Here is a 19425-nt window from a genome sequence, read left to right as displayed (position 1 = left end):
ATCGTGACAGGCCTATTCCCAAGTTGGATAAAATTATGTCCTGCCCTACAGTTTTTATTTATGTATTTTTAACTTGGAAATATGTAACATTATAGAAGTAGAATTGGTGGTTATTGCGGTTTCCTTTTGATTTTTCTGCACTTTTACTGTTAGAAAAACTTGATATAAGGAGAGATGAATTGTAGGGCTTCGCCACTCACATCTTTGATTTATTTGATCTGGACTGCATGTCCCAAAAGCATTATATGCTGCTATCTATAAGTAGAGACAATTTAAAAAAGCAGCCCTGGTTGCAGGTTTGCCAAGTCTGTGTAACAGAACCTGAGCCCAATTGGTACTGAAAACTAGCCCAATCATCTTCCAGCGGAAACTATTGAAATCGTGTTCCAGGGGGTCAAAACCTCCTTCCAGGTAGTGATGGGAGAAACGAACCTTTTCAAAGCTTCGAATCAATTGAACCAATTACTTCGCAAAATGATTCACTGTTTCGAAGCGCTCGAAACACCACCACACGCTGGTGACGCCTTTAAAGTGTGTAAAGGCAACAAAAACACAGACTAAAATATGCATAAAACGATTTTAAAACCCCATTGCAAATGTTTTATTGAAAGTATAATACATTAATTGCCATAAAACTGATAAAATACCATTAAATATGAAGTGTCTGTATAATATGTGGCTTTTAAAATATTTTATATTAATTTGCAGGGCTTGTTTTGTTTTATGGAGAGCTTGTATATATAGGCCAGAAAAATATATTAACTACTTCTCATCCTTTTATTTACACAAATGTCTTGTTAAAAATGTCTACAAATAGATGAAACTGATCCAAGATCAGGTAAAAACCATAGATGCTGGTTCAATGTTTCGTCACTGGGAGGCGATCTCAGTGAACTCTCATGATTCACTGGTTCACAGAGATCGCCCCCCCAATGGAAAGCCATTGAAATTTCGAAACGGTTATGACGTAATGAAGCCTCGTTTACTGAAATCACGTGACTTTGGCAGTTTAATACGCGCTCCGAACCACTGTTTCGAAACAAATTATTCGCAAAAGTTTTGAAGCTTCACGAAGCAGTGCTTCGAAAGCGGCCATCACTACTTCCAGGGGTTCCACCTTGATAGAAAAGGGGAGCGGAGCAGACAACAACCCATTTCAAGAATATAAAAGTAGCCCAATTCTGCAGGAAAACCACAGACTTGGCAACACTGCCTGTTTGCATAGTTAGAAATAGATTTATTACAGAAATGTTCAGTGCAAAGGCTCTGTAGTTTTTTTTTTTTTAACAGAAGTAGATTCTTCCCTTTATTTTTTCATTGAACTGTTCACGAAGAGGAGTCACCTTAGTGATCTTTGTTGAAAGCGATGGACAATATTGACAGTCCAGTCCAGACACACCAGCATTAATGTAAAAGGTCAAAGTACTGCTGACAGGTTATTAATAAAGTACAGTTGCCTAGTATCTATACATGATCAGTCTGGCCTATCATGTTGTCCTGTGTTGAGGCATGTTTGTCCCTCCCTGTTCACATTCAGGCGAAAAAAAGAACCCTACTAAAACTCATGCATGAAAGCTGTGTGAAGATACTCCTAAACTGTGATGTTATTTAGCTTTGTCTGTCTTGTCCTTTTTGCTTGATGTTTTTTCTTCTTCAGTGAAGACACGGAAACCTGTTTAAATCCCTTAAAGCTGGAGATTTGAGATTGTGTGACAGAAGGGGAAAATGGTCACATCCGTTTTGCCATTTCTGTGTGAGGACATGAAGACAACAAGCCAATAACCCTATCTGTGTGTTTTTTTTCCCCCCTAATTTTTCCAGCTTTTCATTGTTCTTGGAAAGTTGTGTGCCCCCTGTTGCATTGAGGCATTTTGGGAGTCTGCCGCTTTTAGGCCCTGTCTCCCTCCAGCTGGCACAGATAAAGACTCAGTTGGCACTGCACCAGCTGAATGCAATTGCTGGCACAAGCGTCACTCCGCCTGCAATTGCTTCCCCTGCTTTGACCTTGCTCAACTTGCTCAAGGTCACCATGTCACATCCTTTATATAATCCCCGTGGAGGGCCGTTCCCCAGTGGTCAGAGACCCATTGTGCCTGGCCAGTATGGTCTTGGGTCACAGCCTCGAATGGAGCTGGGAGCAGCCCGTCTTGGCCCGGGTTCCATATCTGGTTCTCGCGGGGGATTGATGGTCAACCAGCCCTTCTCACTGGGACAGCGCCAGTCTCAGATTTCCCCAGATCTCGAAACCGCCATAGACCGGAACCTTCGGGGAGCCCACGAGGAAGTTCGCCTTCTCACTCAAATGCTCCAGCAACCCAAAAAAGCAGATCCTCGCATGAGAGAGGATACAAGGGATGAAGTGCTTTCCTCCGGCAGCGGCTTTTCAGGGACTTCGCGATCTGATGAGGTGAACTGGTCCATATACCAAGCCCCAGGCAAGCTCTTTGCATCTTCAAGTTTGGACCGTCCTTCCAGTTCTTCACAGCTGTTCCCATCTGCAAGTTTTGTTGGAGGATCAAGTGGTTTGGACAGCCAGCCTACGCCAGAACAGCGGCCTTCACGCTACACCTCTGAAAGTGCCAGCAGCATCCTAGCAAGTTTTGGACTCTCCAATGAGGACCTAGAACTTCTAAGCCACTATCCAGATGATCAGCTGACCCCCGACAACCTACCGTTTATTTTACGAGACATCCGAATGCGTAAAGCAAAAAGGGGCGTTGATGCGAGATCTGAATACAACAAAGTTATTGACTATGGACATTCTAGTAAATTTGACTATCCTGAGGAGAGCCCGGATGGCTATGCAAGTGAACACTTGCCTAAAGAGTCACCAAAGTTTGTGAGGGAGGTCTCTGGACCACCCTTCAGTGGCATGGACATCACAAAGCATCCTCAGCCGTGTCAGCCAGCTCCAGGCCCTGTACAAGTTCCAAAGCTTCAGAAACCTCCACCAGTAGATCCAAGAGCCTCTAAGACGATTCCAGCGAGACCATCTGCTTCCCAGCCTATTCTGCAGCCTTCCAGTCGACCTCCTCTACAGATACCACCTCAACTTGGTGTTCTTCCTATGATGACCGTTGACAATATCTCCAGAGGTCTGAATGCCAACTGGATCCCGTTCCTTTCACCTCCAATCAGCGTGCCTGCCATGAAGAGGCTTCCAACTCCGACCATGATGAACGATTACTCCGCAGCTACACCAAGAATCTTTCCTCATACATGCTCTCTATGTAACATTGAATGTATCCAGATTAAGGTGAGTATCTTCTTACCCAGTAGTGCCTCTTTTGAAAGCATTTTTTTTTTTTTTTGTATGTAAAAAGTGTCTCACTTCCTGTTTCATTCATTTAAAATGTGTTGGTGAACTTTGAGCTAAAACTGTATTAAATTAAAATGTCAGAAACCTGTAATGAAATTTGAATGTTTGTTAACTCCAATTGCTTAGTAATTGTTCAGTTGCCATATTGTGGGTTAAAAATATTAGTCTGTATGCTGATGTGAATAGAGTAGATAATAACTGGCTGGAAAAAGAAATGTATCTTGACTATTTCGAGCCAATTCCAGTTTCAGAAGGAGTTTTATCAGTCAGTTTTCTGGAAACCTGGGGGAAGCCTGATGAAAAACCATTTGTTGAAACCTAGTTTAAAACTTTGGACTGGCTGAAAAAAATACTGTACCTGTTGTGAAGGCAGACCTGATGACTTTCCTCTATGCAGAAGACAAAAGGCAGATGTCAATCTCCATCTTCGTAATACCTGAAGCAACGCCTTGGACTTTTTCATGTTGGGAAAAAAGTTTTGTCATGAAAATCATGGACTTTTTGTTCTAATGAGACTATAGTGGATTTAACAAGCTTTATCATGTCTCAAATTTGGACTTTTGGTGTTTCTTTTTTCGTTTTTGAAAGTTTTTAGCTCTATATTCAAAATTTTGTGACTCTTTTTTTTATAATCAGTTGCACTGCTTAAAGCACTATTGGCAATTAAAGCAAAGACATTGATAATTAAAGCGTTTTTGTTTGATCACAGGACTGGCTTGAACATCAGAATACAAATCTTCACATTGAGAGTTGTAGATGTCTTAGGAAACAGTGAGTGTTTTTATCATTGGCTTTTATTGCTCAAGAATTCCATTGGAGAATTTCTTGCTTAACTGCTAACGGAAAATCATGTCCTTGTTTTGTTGTTATAGATATCCTGACTGGAATGTTGAGGCTGTCTCTGTTTCAAGGTAAATCCCTATCACATTTTGGACACTTAGGTCTAGAAATAAGATTCATCTTATAATTCATAATAATTGTCTAGATATTAAAAAGGCTTTTAAATTCACTTGAAAATGGTCAATCATCCACAGACCTGAGGCCAAAACAGAACACGGCAGCTCAAAGCGGCACACTCGATCGCACACGTACTCCAGATCCCCCAGTCCGAAGCGGCACCATGACTCCTCAAGCCGCCGTAAGCGATCCCGTTCACGCTCCCGATCCCGTTCACGCTCCCGAAGCCCTAGAAGGTACCGGCGTTCCAGAAGTCGCAGCCGGTCCCCCCATAGGAAGTCTCGAGGCAGTCCTTACAGACGGAGGTCCCGTAGTCCACCATCTCAACGGTCAAGGTCTCCAGTTTACAGCAGGCGCTCTCCTGTACGCCGTTCGAGCCCCCGCCGTTCGAGCCCATCCTGGCAACAGAGATCTAGCAGTAGTGAACGATTGGCCATGAAACTCATGTCTTCAAGTAAGACCTTTTATTGCAATGCTCTTGCTATGTAAAATTTTGTTAAAAATGTAAAAGTTTGCTTTCAAATCACTTGGTGTACTAATGCATTGTTCATTTCTTGCCCACAGCTGAGTTTTCTTCAATCACAGACAGTAGTACTTTGAAGGCTGTTGTGAAATCCTTGGCACCAGCTCTGCTGGCTGAGCTAGCAAAGAAGAAAAGTAGTTCCACTACTTCCTCATCAAAGGGAAGCAGTAGCAGCAGTAGTTGGAAACGGCCGCCCTCTCCTAAGAGAGATGAGTACTCCAAGTCAAGCAGAACCTCCATCTCAAAGTCCTCCACCACTCCAAAGGTACGTCCTCATATTGCAGTTACTGGCTGTTTGTTCTTCCATTACTTTAGATTTAAGGCCGATTGTATTGTCGTATTTCTATCAGGGTCATTAGAAAACATTAGAAAAAAGTAGAGATGAATGTAGGTGTATCTGTACTAATAATTGTGCATGAAATCTAATTGCTATCTTTGTTTCTGCATGATGTGAAGCCAAGACCCAAGGATGCCCCTGGCACATCCTGTTTGTTGAGGCTCATTGGAATTCCTCATTGGACTACAAGTAAAGAACTGACTAATGCCATTGAGCCTTTTGGCAAGATTTATACTGCCATCCTCCTCAAGGCAATTAATGAGGTAGAAATTATGTGTTCATCATTTGTGGTTTTATTTTGCATTAATCTTTGAATGTACAGCACAGTGCAGGTAGTTAATTAGTGTTCCTAGTGGCTCAGTGGTAGAGCATTGCGTTAGCAGCGCAAAAGGTCTTGGGTTCAATTCCAAGGGAACACACATACTGGTAAAAATGTATAGCCTGAATGCACTGTAAGTCGCTTTGGATAAAAGCGTCTGCTAAATGCATAAATTATTTATTATTTATTTATTACATTAATTAGTTGCTTATCTACCTCTCTGAAAAATGTGGCCTTCACTGCTTTGTATTTCACATTTTTATGTCAGACTTAGGGATATGCCGGTATCAAATTTTCATGTTGCGATTAATTGCTAATGCTTTTATCACGGTATGCGGTATTATCACGGTATTGAAATTTAGTTGAACAAAAGTGCTGTCATAATACAGTATAACAGGTTTAATAACTTTTTTCTTATAACAAAAATAACTGAACATTTAAATGCAATAAAGCAATACAGAAAAATGTATAAAGTTAAAAGTTTTACACAGATTAAAGTGCAAAAGAACTATAAAGACCAATAGGTATCACTTTACAATAAGACCTCATTAGTTAACCTTAGTTAATGCATTAACATTCACAATGAGCAATAGCTACATTTGCTACAGAAGTTATTAATCTTTGTTAAAAAAAAATACAAGTCTTAGTTCATGTTAGCTCATTAAATAACACAGTTGCAACTTTCGATTTTAATAAATAATTTTTCATTGGCAGTTTATGTTAACTAATGAATGAACTAATGTTAACTAATGAAGCCCTAATGTAAAGTGTGACCGAACAATAAAGAATCAAAACACTTTCAAACAATATCTAGGGCATGTTGTAGTCCAGATTAAAATGTCAAAAAAAGTTTGAAAATAAATGGCGTATTAAGTCTAAATATTTAAGTATTTGGCACTGTGATGAACATCATAGCAAATACACAAATCTGAATGGCTGTTTAAATCATTTAAACGTGATTCAGAAACAGAATGTAGTGCAGCTGCTTTGTTTACAGGGTTTCCGGGGTAACGGGTGCATTTAAATGAATTATTATTACCTATTATTATTATTATTATTATTATTATTTCTGCAGTTTAGCGCCATCTGCTGTCAGAGAGTGAAAGTGTGCTTTCATCCAGAGCGTCTCTCACATGTTCCGCCATGTGCTTCTCATCCGTGCTTATTTGCATCAGAGTACTCGTCTTTCACGCAGCATACAGCGGTGTTGTGCATTTTGACCAATTGATGGGAAAAAGTATTCTTAAAATGCATTCAAAACTCTGAATAATTTGTAATATATAATTATTCACGGTATTTAGAAGTGCCCACGATAACAATATCGTGCATATTCATTACCGTGATATATCGCATTACCGAATACCGGCACAAGTCTAGTCAGACTTAGTAATTTTTATATATGCCTACACAAATGCCCAGTTCATATCAACAAAGTTCATTTTAATACTTTTTTGTGACTTTTTTTGTGAATACTTCGTTTGTATTTAGCTCAGAACATTGAAACATAACTTGAATATCCTGGGTTTATAAAAATGCACAGTACCATTCAAAAGTTTGATGTTGGCAAGATTTTTTTTTTTATGTTTTTGAAATCTCTTATGATTACCAAGGCTGAATTTAATTCCTCAAAAATACAATAAAAACAGTAGTATTGTAAAAAAAAATATATATTATTGCAATTTAACATAACCATTTTCTAATTTAATATATTTTAAAATGCAATTTATTCCTGTGACTGCAAAGCTTAATATCCAGTAGCCATTACTCCAGTTTTCAGTGTCACATGATTCTTTAGAAATCACTGTAATATGTTGATTTGGTGCTCGAGAAACATTTCTTATTATAACCACAGTTGAAAACAGCTGTAAAACCACTGGCTTTTGATCAGTTTAATGTGTCCTTGCTTAATAAAAGTGTTAACTTCTTTCTGAAAGAAAATTTTGAATGGTAGTGTAATGCAAATATGTGTATTTGAAATGTAGTTGTTGTAGCTGTTGCAAACTTTTGTGGTTTGCACTCTCTTCAGGCCTCAGTGTGTATGGAAAGAGAGGAGGATGCCAAAGCTTTGCTCAACTGTAAGAACCTGACAATTCGTGGGCAGGTTGTTAAAGTCTGCATGGAGAAGGTATGTTTGACTCTTTGTCAATTCCCCTTACAGATTAGCCATACCAAGCCCTGACATTAAATCCAATTTGTGCATTTTTGTAGGATGCAAGAGATGATGATGGGAGAAAATCTGTTAAGACCGAAAAACCTGTTAAGAAGTAAGTTCTCATGCATGCAGTGGTTTTGCAGTGCACGTAGATATAACTGTTGAGTTTTATTTTTCATGTTTTCGAATTCTACATAAAAGTGTTAAATTCTACATAAAAGTGTTATTGCAAAAGGTTCTGTAAATGCATTTGTGTCCTGTTACAGAAAAGAGGTGTCTACAACAACAAAACCAACCCAATCAGCAAAAGTAAAGGGTGCAAACCCAGTTAAGGCTCCTCAGACAGCAAAAGCAAAAGAGGTGACAGGTTCCAAGATGTCTCAAGTACCCAAGGGAAAACCAAGCGCCCCCAACAAGACGGCTCAAAAGGGAAAACCAAGCGACCCCAACAAGACGGCTCAAGTAACCAAGGGAAAACCAAGCGACCCCAACAAGACGGCTCAAGTAACCAAGGGAAAACCAAGCGACCCCAACAAGACGGCTCAAGTAACCAAGGGAAAACCAAGCGACCCCAACAAGACGGCTCAAGTAACAAAGGGAAAACCGAGCAACCCCAACAAGAAGGCTCAAGTAACCAGGGGAAAACCGAGCGACCCCAAAAAGACTGTTCAGACAGCTAAAGCTAAACCCTCTGCTAAGGGTTCAGGTAAGTGACTGCGTCTTCATCTGTAATTCTTGTGGTCATGCAGGACAATCTGTATAACATTTATTTGTGTAATTTGGCAGAGACGGCAGTTGCAAAGAAGTTGGTAAAGAAGGTATGTTATTTTGTGTTCTCTGTCTTCACATATAAAAACCATTCACTTTGTTAAATCATCTACTTCTATTCTTTTTCTTTGACTACAGGAAATACCCTGGAGAAAAAATATAGTTGAGATTACAAATCTTCCAGAGGAAGGGGTAACTGAGGATGACCTTACCAACCTTGCTAAACCATATGGCTTCATTGCAACTCCTGTCATAGCAATCACTCAACAAAAGGTAATAATGTTAGGAAATTATATAGTTTTTTTATATTATATAATTTTTATTATTTTAATATGTATATCATTTTTATATTATAGTGTATTATATATTTTAACAGTATTTTTTATACTTTTTTAGGCCTATCTGCAGATGCCCAACACAGAGGCAGTTGAAGCAATGGTGAAGGCCTACTCTGAGACACCAGCTAAAGTGCAAGACAATGAGATAACCGTTAAGATGATGATGCAACCTATTGACCTGAATTACACTGTGAGTGTGCACTCCATCTCTAAGTTATGCATAGGACAAAAATATAAATGTCCATGAAACATTTTATGATGCATGTTTTGATTTTTAATCCAAATTTATTAAACTTTCTGTTCTCACTTAAAAATGCAATAATAATGAACTCTCTGTGTTGTCAATCAGAGAGAGAGCATTATGTCTCAAGTACATTTATACTCGCTTGATTCATTCTGGTTAGTGTTGACTGAATGTTTTATCTTTATCTGCCCCAAAGGAATCAATATTCAGAGTGCTAATGGGCATGGAGAAGTCGCCTGTAAGTAAATGCCAAAAAGATGAACTAAAATTAAATAACCTGTATCATGTCTCAGACTCTCTTTTTTCCCCTCCTAACCACAGGAAATCGTCACATTGCCAGAACGCCTTCTCATTGTTGGCAATGTGCCAAAAACACTTGGGGCAATCAAGGAAGTAGAGACCATAATTCAACGCTATGGTGCCTTCAAGAAAGTTTTGCCTCTTAATGGCAGGGTAAGCACCTCAAATTCAACTTCTATATTAATTAAAGCTGCAGTCCGTAACTTTTTTTGGTTAAAAATGATCCGAAATCAATATTTGAGCAAGTACATAACCAGCCAGTGTTCAAAACTATCGCCTTACTTTAGCCCGATTCACAACGGTTAGTTTATAATAATGTTTTCTAATTTGAGTGGTACGGGTAGGTTCGATCATTCGACAATTCGATCATGGCACTGCGTCATTACGTCACATCTGTAAACATAAAGATACACACTATACTCATAGTCACCAATGCTGATGTTGTTAACATTAATCATTTGAGAATAAAGTATAACAATAATAATAATTTGAACGGTTTGATGTGATATGAGCTAACCGATCTTTAGATTTAATCACCATTGGTAGCGAGATTTATGGTAATGCTTTTTTCCTCAGTTGGTCAGAACAAATGTGGCAGACGTGTTACTTGATCAGATGGCAATATACGGTGAAAATTCTTATTTGGGTCATATTCCAAGACGTAGGCTAGAATCTGTGATTGCGAAGTACAGTAAATATCCACACTGGTGCGGTGACTGGCTGCCACACATACTCTTCAGAATATTAGATTTATCAGCGCGCTGCAAGGAAGATAATTCCGCACACTGCTGCAATTCCAGGTTTTCAAACAGAGATGGCGACAAAGAGGCTAAACTTACAGACTGCAGCTTTAAACAATCTTATTTTTATTTTTTTCTCACATAATATCTTTGCAAGAAACAAGAAAAACAATAATATAGTGACTATAAACTAATGTTTTGTCTTTATCTTCCAGTTTTTTTTTTATCTTTCTATTATTAAAGGGAAATGTGAGATCTTAGCTGACTTGCAATATTGTTTTATTTTGTTTTTATCTCAGATTATTTTTGAAATGGAGAATGTTACTACCGCTAGGACTGTCTTCGCTCGCTTCCTCAAGTTTCGTTGTGTGGTCCAGAACAGTGCCCTTAGCTTCCAACTAGCCAAACCAGTCAAGGTAGTTCAGCTGGCATTGTCTGCCATTTACATGTGTGACATCACCTCAATGCTTTTACAGAGGCAATTAATAAAAAATGAAACTAACCATGTTGTTATTTATTTAACAGTTTAAAAAGAAGACAGAAGCAAAAGGGTAAGAGGGGAGAAATTAAATATTTTGCTTTTATTTGATAAAAACGGTTTTGGAAATGTCAAAATTATTTTCTCTCATGTTTAACTCTCCTCTTAGAGCAAACCCTCCTGGTACAACAGCACCGACAATAAAAAAAACGAATACCATCAAAGCCCAAAAGGTAGTCGCTGCAGCAGCTGCATCTACTGCAGGTCCACCTGTCACAAAAGACAAAGCTCCAAAAACTAATGCTATTATTGCGGCTAAAGAAGATGAAATTATTGTTATAAGCGATAGTGAAGTAAGTTTGAAAGAAAGTGATGGTGATGAAAAGATGAATGCTGATAAATCTGCAACTAAAGTTACTGCAGTTCCCAAAGATATTACAGTTGATGGATCTGCTAATGCAGAAACAACTACTTCTGAGAATAAAGCAGAGAAGGATGAAACTGTCATGGAGACCCCTGAAACTGAATCTGTGATAAAAGAGCATGAAGCTGCATCCTCCGTTCCCACGGCTGAATCTAAGATTGAGAACAAGGAGCTTGAAGTTGAATCCTCTGTTCCCTCTTCAGAATCTGCCGTTTCGGCTGAGTCTGGGAAAGCAGAGCTTAAAGTTGAATCATCAGTCCCTGCGGAATCTGCTGTTTCAGTTGAATCTCCAAACACAGAGCATGAAGTTGGATCCCCAGTTCTTGCTTCAGAATCTGGAAAAACAGAGCTTGAGGTTGCAACGACTGTTTCCGCTTCAGAACCTGCAGTTTCAGTGGAGTCTGCAGAAGCAGAGCATGAATTGGCTTCCTCAGAAACTTCCATTTTAATAGACTCAACTGATCAAACAGGGACATTGCTTAAGAAAAACGACCAGAATGTCCTGCAGGCTGAAGATGTTCCCAAAGAACTGGTTCCTACATCTGTGGAAGAAAGCAAAATTGACATTTCAAAGTTAGAAGAAGACAATGTTGAGTCCAAGTCAGAAATGGAGATTGTTGCTTCAGCTGTTAGCAGTGAGGAAACTGCAGTAGAGGCCATGGAGACCCAGAGTCCAGAAGAACCTACCAAAGGCACTGATGTCAAAGAAAATGTTTTGGAAACACACAAGCTCAAGATTGAAAACGAGGGCCAAACGAATGACTTGAAACCAACTGAACCTTTAGAGATGGACATGAATCCTCAGTCTAGTAATGAAAATGAACCTGCTGAAGAGCATGTCCCTCCAGCTGTTGAACCTGACTCCATTCCAACCTTTGATCCTGCCTCTGACCTACCCTCCACTTCTGATCAAACAGTCAGTAATTCATCTGTCGCAGTTACATGTGCCTCAAACAGTCCTCAAACGGTGCTTGAGCCCTTCCAGATTGACGACAATTCTCTGGACTTTCCTCCGGTTACGCAGGAGATTTTGAAGGCCCTTGAATTAGCTGTCCATCAGTGTCGCTTACAGTCTTCACTAAAACGTGCTGAAGAAGCAGCCAGACAGAAGGCAGAAATGGAGAAAAAAGCTGCAGAGAAGAAAACCACAAAAGGTCCGTCAAGCTCAAAGAAGCCTGCTCAAGCAACCAAGAAGACCACTCAAGCTGAGAGCAAAAAGTTCGAGAAAGAGAAAAAGTCTCAGAACTCTGGGTCAAAGAGTAAGCCTGCAGACACCTCGTCCCCAGAGAAAGAGCCAACATCTAGGCACAGGAGCAGGGGTAATTCTGAAGAAGATGGCCCTAGCACCAGACGTGGGGGATCTTCTGGGTCCTCCTCCTCCCGGAGGAGCAGGCGGGAGTCCACTCCTCCATCAAAGCGTTTAAGGGGGCATGATGTTGATCACAGGGTGAGGTGTACCAAGTATATATATAGCTATTGTTTTAAGATGTTTGAAATGGTACCTTGATGTTTCTGCTTTTATTAATCACTGAAATTTTTATCTTTCCGCTTGATTTATTTGCTTGTTTATAGAGTTATAGCAAAAACTCACAGCCTTCGAGGAGTCACTCAAAAACAAGGACAGCTGAAAAGGTAAGTGTCAAAATTTAACATGTCTGCAGTCTAATAACTGAAGATAGGCATTGCTGATTAAGAATTTGTGCTTTCCAGGAAAAAGATGAGGAACCGTTTCCATTTAACATTGATGAGTTTGTGACCGTTGATGAAGTAGGGGATGATGCAGAGGAGACTGTGGTCTCAAATACTGAGTCTTCAGTCAAGGATGAGAAGATTGAGGATAAACCCGATTCCCACTCCATAGTCTTTCCTGTTGCAGAGTCAGATCCAGCTGATCATTTAAAACAAACTGACAAGATTGTTGCTTCTGAGATAGGAAAACCTGAAGTTATTGAATGTGCAGATAAAATAGAAGCCAATATTGAAGAAACCACACCAGCTGCAGAAGTTGTTGCATCTCCAAAGCCAGAAGAGCAGGAGTCTCAGGAAGAGAGTGCTGATAAACCACTGGGAACAGATAGGATGGAAACTGCCGTTGAGAACGAGACAACAGAGCCTTGTACTGTAGCAGAAAATGCTTCAGCAGAGATGTCCAACAATGTTGAGACCCTTCTAACCATGAAAGAAGACCCTGACATTGGGACCTTGGATGAATTAGAGCCAAGCAAGTCCGTTTCTTCCTCTCCTCCTGCAACTTCTGCAGAAACCTTAGAGAAATCAGAAGATGTGCATCTCGAGGAGCCTGAATCCTCTGCCCCAGTGATGGACAATAATGATGAGGCAACTCTGATCTCTGAAATTCCATCCCATGATGCAATGGTCACTCTTGATGAGGTCAGTGAGGGTGAGGAAGATTTTCTCGATGAAACAAATGAGGAACAGCATTCGAAGGCTGAGGAAATGCCTGAGACCCTTGTTACGGTTGATGAGGTTGGAGATGATGAAACGGGGGGTGAAGAATACCAGTTGGACAAAGAACTTCGAGGCCTAGTTACATTGGATGAGATTGTTGATGAAGAGGAGGAGTTTGAATTATTCAATCCTGAGGTCAGTTTTTTTTTTTTTTTTTTTTTTTTGTTTAAACAATCATTAAGGCTATCTTGGTTTGGTTTAGTTCTTGTAAGTTGGCATGACCTCTTCTTTGTCTTTCCAGACTCTTGTAACCCTGGATGAGGCCACGGGTGATGATGAGGAGAATGAGGAAGTGGAGCATAGTGAAGACAAGCCAACCACCCCAAGCACCACAACACCAATCATACCAGAAGAGCCTGTGAAATCACCAAGCCAAGTAGAGGATGCCTGTGACCTTGAAGAGCTCCGCAAGATGAACTTTATAACTGTGGACGAAGTAGGGGAGGAGGAAGAGGAACAACCACCCAGCGAAGATGTCAAAGTTAAAAAGAGAGCTACAAGGGCCAAAAAGAGAACTCGCCAGGCCCCAGGTGAGTAAAAGAGAGAAAGCAGTTTCTTTCTCATTAAACCCTCAGATTAGATGTATTTCTAAGTGCAAAGTGGCAAGCAGTTTGTCTCCTTTTGCTCTCTGTAGTGAGGAGATCCACAAGAGGTAAAAGAGGAGCGACAAAGATTGCTGAAGAAGCAGAGGAGCCCGAGACAAATGCAGAGTGTGAACCAGAGGCAGCTGCTTCCATAAGCGAGAATCTTCCTGCAGCTGTCGAATCCATGGATCTCGATGTTGAGCCAGAACCGCAAAAGGCTGAAACCGTGAAAGTTCCATTATCATCGACTGCAGAGGTCTCTTCAGGGTCAGAAGAGGACAGGACGAGAGCTAAAGATGATGACAACTCTGCAAAGTCAGAAAGTGATGCTGTTGACACACCAGTCTCTGACAAAAAATCCTCAGTCAAAGGTATTTAATCTTCATTGACAGTTATTTAGCGTTTCTTTTTACCATTGTTCTTGCCTATTCCTTTCTTCCATTTTCATTTGCAGAAGAGTCCAAGCAACGGCGGGAGATGGAGCCGACACAGGAACCAGAGGCTAAGAAGGCCCGCTCTCATTCCCCTGTGATTGAAGACTTCACCTTGCCGCCATTTAACCCAGACAATTCCATTGGTTAGAGATCCACTAGAAATTATGCTACCATCAGCAACAACCTATTGGTTTTATATAAAAAGTCTTTGTTTGATAATGCTGTGAACAATGACTGAATCAAATGCATTATCACAACATTACCGCCAAGCAAAGTTCATTCAATTTTTTTTTTGTCATGTTTCATAGGAGTTGACTTTGTGGTACCCAAGACAGGTTTCTTCTGCAGACTCTGCTCTCTATTCTATGGCAATGAGGAAACTGCTAAGCAAAGTCACTGTAGTAGCCTAAAGCATTACCAGAACATGGAGGTACTAGTTCATTCTGAATGTTAACTGCACTTTAATTTCTTACTGGTTTAAAATACTGGTGGTGCTTATTTAAATTAAAGTACTGTTCTTTTTCAAGACTGAACACATCTATTTATGTAGTTAATTTTCTTCTCCTTTCCTCCAGAAATACTACAAGAAGCTCAAGTCTCAGAAGCAGGGTGGCTGCTCAACACAGACAATGCCCAGTCATAGTTCTGCTTCTTCTGAATAGCCCCTGTTTAGAGTTTCCTTTTTTTTGTTAACAGATGGTCCAATTGTTTTGTTGTAAAGTTTTATTCATTTTTCTTGTTTAGAATGAAATGCATTGGCTCTGCTAAATAAAGGTAACATATAATCAGACATGTCTCTATGTGCATCTTTAAGTTTTAGTATAGGAGATCATGATCCGCACTCACGAGAACAGTCTTCTTACTTTATTCTTAATTTTAAAAAGAAGACTGTTCTCATGAGTGCAGATCATGATCTCCTATACTAAGTTACTCAACAGATTTGACGCACCAAATTAAAAAGATCAAGTGACGGAAGAGCGCGGTGCAAACGGCGTTGTAGAACATCTTTTAAGTTTTGAAATGTCTAAGACATTGTAATGTCTACTCTATAATGAAAAACATTTTTGGAATGATTACAGGAATACTGGCTTGTGATGATGTCTTAAAAGTTTTTGAGATCGGTTTCACTAGTATTAAAGAAAGCTGTGATTTCAAAAAGGGGTGATTACAAAGTAGAAGGAAACTGAAAAGGTCTGTAGGAAGGTACAGATGAGCTAAAATCTCATGCTATGCACCATATTTGGGGATACACAGGTTCACAAATTAAGACTACATCATTAGAAGTGTTAACCAGTTTGCTGAATTTTGCACCAATAATTATTTTTAAATGTATACAGAAGTCATTTTTACACATATAGGTTGTCAATGGTCCTGCTTGTGCATGCACCAGGTTTGAACGTCAATTTGAATTTGCAGAAGCATAAATGAGATTTGCTTCTGAAGACAGTCCTTTGAAAGAGTGCACACGTGTTATAGCCTGTAATTGTATGTGTTTATGTTTTTTTTAAAGCTTTAAACAGCCCCAGTTCCCATCAACCACGTTAGGATAAGTAAATAAGATTTCATTTTGGGGTCAACTATTTCATAAGATTTCTTCTCTGCCCACAATCATGGTAGGAATTATAAGGATTTATGTTCCTTGTTTACAAACCAAATGTAAGTCTTTTGTTTTACTGTTACAGATTAGATGTTTAATATGTAGCTGACAACAACCTTTTAAGGGTTACTTGCATACTTACACACTAGAGGGCTTTATTAGTCTGTACTTCATAGTCCTAATACAGTATGTCCAAGCACTCTTTTCTCAAATGATGTACTGCTGTTAGCTAGCAGTTAATGCGATTTCTTAAAAAAAAAAATGGTTTCGAAGAGGTTAAGAAGGCCTGCGGTCATTCCTCTGTGATTGAAGATTTCAGTATAAGATGAACCATATTAGGAGCAAAACACATTGTTTGTTATTAAGATTACCATGCACAGAATGACCCGTTTTTATCAGTATTTACATTTCAGCTTTTGCATGACAATTATTGCATTATTTAACTGCTTCATATTTTTCATTAAGTTTTGCTGAAACCACATCTGATCTGTTCATATTTGCATAAATGTTTTGGGCTTTAAGGGATAATCCATTTAACATTTGTCAAAAAATTATTGTTTAGCTGTCTAACATTTGAGTCACTGGCTTATTAAAAGGAAAATTCTGGAGAATAATAAAGGAATGTCTTCATCTTCCAATGGCACAGTTCTCCGATAAACGGATTTTTGGTTTCAGTGTAACAGAAACCAAAACTGTGACAGCTCTAATCCCTTTATTTATTAAGCCTGCCTATCATCACATCTGTCATAACGTTGAATTTGGCATCATACCTGATGTGTGCTGACTTTCACTTTACAATTGCCAAAACCTTATAGACTTCAAGGGAAATTCCATTTTAAATTTGATCTTTGTCACATGGCTATACTTGAACTGAGAAATGTCTTCTTGTTTTTTGTTTGTTTACCTTACGTACTTGGGAAGCAACAGTTGTTTACATTTTCTATCATTTTTTCCTATTTTTGTTTTTAGTACTGATTAAATATACCATGGCACAATATTTCTCAGCTAACTGATTTTATTGTTGTATGTTAGAGCAATTTATGCCACACCTGGAAAGGCAGAAGAAAATTTAAGAGGCCATGTGACCATTCTAAAATATGAAAACATCTTCAAATTCACTCTCATTTATGCCTCTGCATGAGCAAGCAAATAGTTAAATTGTTAAGAACATGCCATTCTATTGAAAGTATAAAACAGTCAATATAAGAACAATGGACAGAAAGCCTTCACCTTTTTTTATCACACACAAAAGGAATAAACACATTTAAATATAGGTTACTACATGGCATTTATGCATTTGGCACAGACTTTAATCCAAAGCAATTTACATTGCATTCAAGCTACACATTTTATCATGTCACGTTTACATCATTTTGTCAATGGTTTTCAGTTTCTGTTCCAGGAAGGAATGGAAGTCTGCCGTGGCGCAACCCCATCTGAACAGTCAATGAAGTAACTGCTTGTTTGCAAGCATACTTGAGTGACTTTCAGGCAAACAAAGCAGAATTCTACCCTGCAGCGATTACATATGACATTCTTACACCCTGTTGTGTCATGCTCCACAAGGATGCCACAAGTAGGGCAAGCTCGCATTGAGGGACAGCTCACATTATTGACTTCAGGTAGCGTTGTATAACAACATTTTGCCAACTTTTCAATGTCGGGATTAGTGCAGCCGGGATTGTTACAGCGGTCAGATCGAGGGCCTGGGCCTTTCCACTGTCTCATACACTGCCAGCAGAAATGAAATGTCCGACCCTTCTCAGCCGTGCAGATTGTGCACATGACACAGAGGTTGGTAATGTCGGCTCTCTCGACGAATGTCTGACATCCAGGACACTGAAGATAAAGTTAACAAACAGTTCATGGAATTACAAAAAAACTTCAGTGCTAGCTTTTATGAGTCTATTCAAGAATGCAATTATTCTTGGATATATGTTGTGATTTATGCCAGCAACTCACTGTTTTGTGTTCGCAGTACTCTGCTGCAGCAAGGACAGCCATCGTCTCTTCAAAATGACTCTGCTCCTCTTGTGTCAGTACAGCCAACCTCCGCACTTCCACATAGGGCCATTCTGCATTGCATCTTTGTAGTGTGCCTTCTTTAAGTGCAGGGCATAGGAACTTGTGCTGACCCTGAGAATATGACATGCGTTTAGTTTACTGTATGTGCCTGTTAACAAGAACTGATTCTTTAGTTTGAATAAATGTATTACCTGGTCCAGTAGACTACGACACCACGCAGTCAGTGAGTAACTGCTTAAATGATCACATGGAAATTCAGGACTAATGACTCATCATAGCATACAACCACTAGAATTCATAAAAAAATAGAAAGTTTCTATATGCAATACCTAGATAATCAGTTTACCCAAATGTTTGGTCATTGCTCCTTTGTGCAATGAACTCGACTTCACCATTTCAAGTGTGATAAATGAACTGGAAATAATATCACTCTTTTTTAATTTATCGACTCGTTTAATTTTTCATTATTTGTTTCACAAAATTTGAGTAAAAAAAGCTTTTAAGATGATGACTGGATGCCACTGCCCGAATTAAACAGCATAATGAGGTCGTGACAAAATACTGTCGAAACATTTAGCCTACTGCCTGCTGTTTATAGGCTCATTAAAACAATAAAAAATAAATAAAGTAGCATAACTCAATATTCAGTAATTAGCCTAATCATTGCCTTAAAAATTAGCTAGATTTTAGGGATGCACCGATATGAACATTTTGGCCGATACCGATAATTCTTTATTTTTGAGGGCCAATAACCGATATGTTGGCCGATAAATCTATATCCAAATTTTTATATACTTTTTGAGAGCCTGATTACAAAAAAGGTCTCATCATTAAAACCCACATCCCAAACACTTCAACATAAGCAGCCTAGTTTGAACGGTGTATGTTTTAAAAATAATTTTATTCTCCCATTACCATATTTAGTCATAAAAAAGTCTTACAAATAAATAAAATAATGCAAACAAGTCACTGGACATCATTACACGTGTAAAGAATCAAAATGAATGCGCCATAGATCAATAAAACAGAATAGCCTCTGCACGGACAATAATTAAATGATTTTAATTACTAAACCATATTGTTGATGAAAATAATAAGAGAAAAATAAAAGTGGTTGTTATTATTAATAATGTATCAATGATTTTGAAAAAGTAACAAATTAATACCACTGTTTTAAATAGCAGCCGTTTGAGCTGCACGTGCTGAAGCTGAAGAGCTGAATGAACACGGTAAACTGAAGCGTTTTGCTGGCAGCTTATTTAACTCAAGGAAATGCATCCTGAGATTAATATTAATACAACATAAACATAATATTACAACTTATATATGTACAAAATGACGCAGTTATTGCGTGCTATAGTCAGAATGTGTGATCCTGTTGTGGATGCGCTCTTCCCATAACAACGCGCTGAAACAC

General features: G+C 39.0%; 2 protein-coding genes across 4 annotated transcripts in view; one reads left to right on the top strand and one right to left on the bottom strand.

Annotated features, from left to right (window-relative positions):
- znf638 (zinc finger protein 638) overlaps positions 1 to 15159 on the top strand; it is a 29567-nt gene extending 14408 nt beyond the window's left edge. For 2 of the 3 annotated variants that reach the window (XM_016479587.1, XM_016479589.1), the window contains exons 2-25: positions 1822 to 3256; positions 4029 to 4090; positions 4192 to 4230; positions 4354 to 4730; positions 4841 to 5064; positions 5256 to 5399; positions 7482 to 7580; positions 7664 to 7719; positions 7874 to 8313; positions 8394 to 8425; positions 8514 to 8648; positions 8772 to 8903; positions 9154 to 9195; positions 9279 to 9410; positions 10297 to 10413; positions 10523 to 10548; positions 10645 to 12346; positions 12472 to 12531; positions 12610 to 13503; positions 13610 to 13898; positions 14003 to 14323; positions 14407 to 14529; positions 14695 to 14816; positions 14962 to 15159. In XM_016479587.1, coding sequence (XP_016335073.1) covers positions 1822 to 3256; positions 4029 to 4090; positions 4192 to 4230; positions 4354 to 4730; positions 4841 to 5064; positions 5256 to 5399; positions 7482 to 7580; positions 7664 to 7719; positions 7874 to 8313; positions 8394 to 8425; positions 8514 to 8648; positions 8772 to 8903; positions 9154 to 9195; positions 9279 to 9410; positions 10297 to 10413; positions 10523 to 10548; positions 10645 to 12346; positions 12472 to 12531; positions 12610 to 13503; positions 13610 to 13898; positions 14003 to 14323; positions 14407 to 14529; positions 14695 to 14816; positions 14962 to 15048 — 7090 coding nt within the window. In that variant the 3' untranslated portion in view covers positions 15049 to 15159. The remainder of the gene's footprint in view (positions 1 to 1821; positions 3257 to 4028; positions 4091 to 4191; positions 4231 to 4353; positions 4731 to 4840; positions 5065 to 5255; positions 5400 to 7481; positions 7581 to 7663; positions 7720 to 7873; positions 8314 to 8393; positions 8426 to 8513; positions 8649 to 8771; positions 8904 to 9153; positions 9196 to 9278; positions 9411 to 10296; positions 10414 to 10522; positions 10549 to 10644; positions 12347 to 12471; positions 12532 to 12609; positions 13504 to 13609; positions 13899 to 14002; positions 14324 to 14406; positions 14530 to 14694; positions 14817 to 14961) is intronic. The other variant, XM_016479588.1, reaches the window with a different exon arrangement.
- Positions 15160 to 17290: 2131 nt separating this feature from the next.
- The window catches only part of LOC107683569 (uncharacterized), a 3479-nt gene continuing 1344 nt past the window's right edge, over positions 17291 to 19425 (bottom strand). Inside the window, exons 2-4 of the mRNA XM_016479644.1 lie at positions 18200 to 18276; positions 17946 to 18119; positions 17291 to 17822 (exon numbers count right to left, since the gene is read on the bottom strand). Coding sequence (XP_016335130.1) covers positions 17370 to 17822; positions 17946 to 18119; positions 18200 to 18276 — 704 coding nt within the window. The 3' untranslated portion in view covers positions 17291 to 17369. The remainder of the gene's footprint in view (positions 17823 to 17945; positions 18120 to 18199; positions 18277 to 19425) is intronic.

Source organism: Sinocyclocheilus anshuiensis, unplaced genomic scaffold, assembly GCF_001515605.1.
Source record: "Sinocyclocheilus anshuiensis isolate Anshui unplaced genomic scaffold, SAMN03320099.WGS_v1.1 scaffold874, whole genome shotgun sequence".
NCBI lineage: Eukaryota > Metazoa > Chordata > Actinopteri > Cypriniformes > Cyprinidae > Sinocyclocheilus > Sinocyclocheilus anshuiensis.
This window is presented reverse-complemented; position numbering and strand designations above follow the sequence as displayed.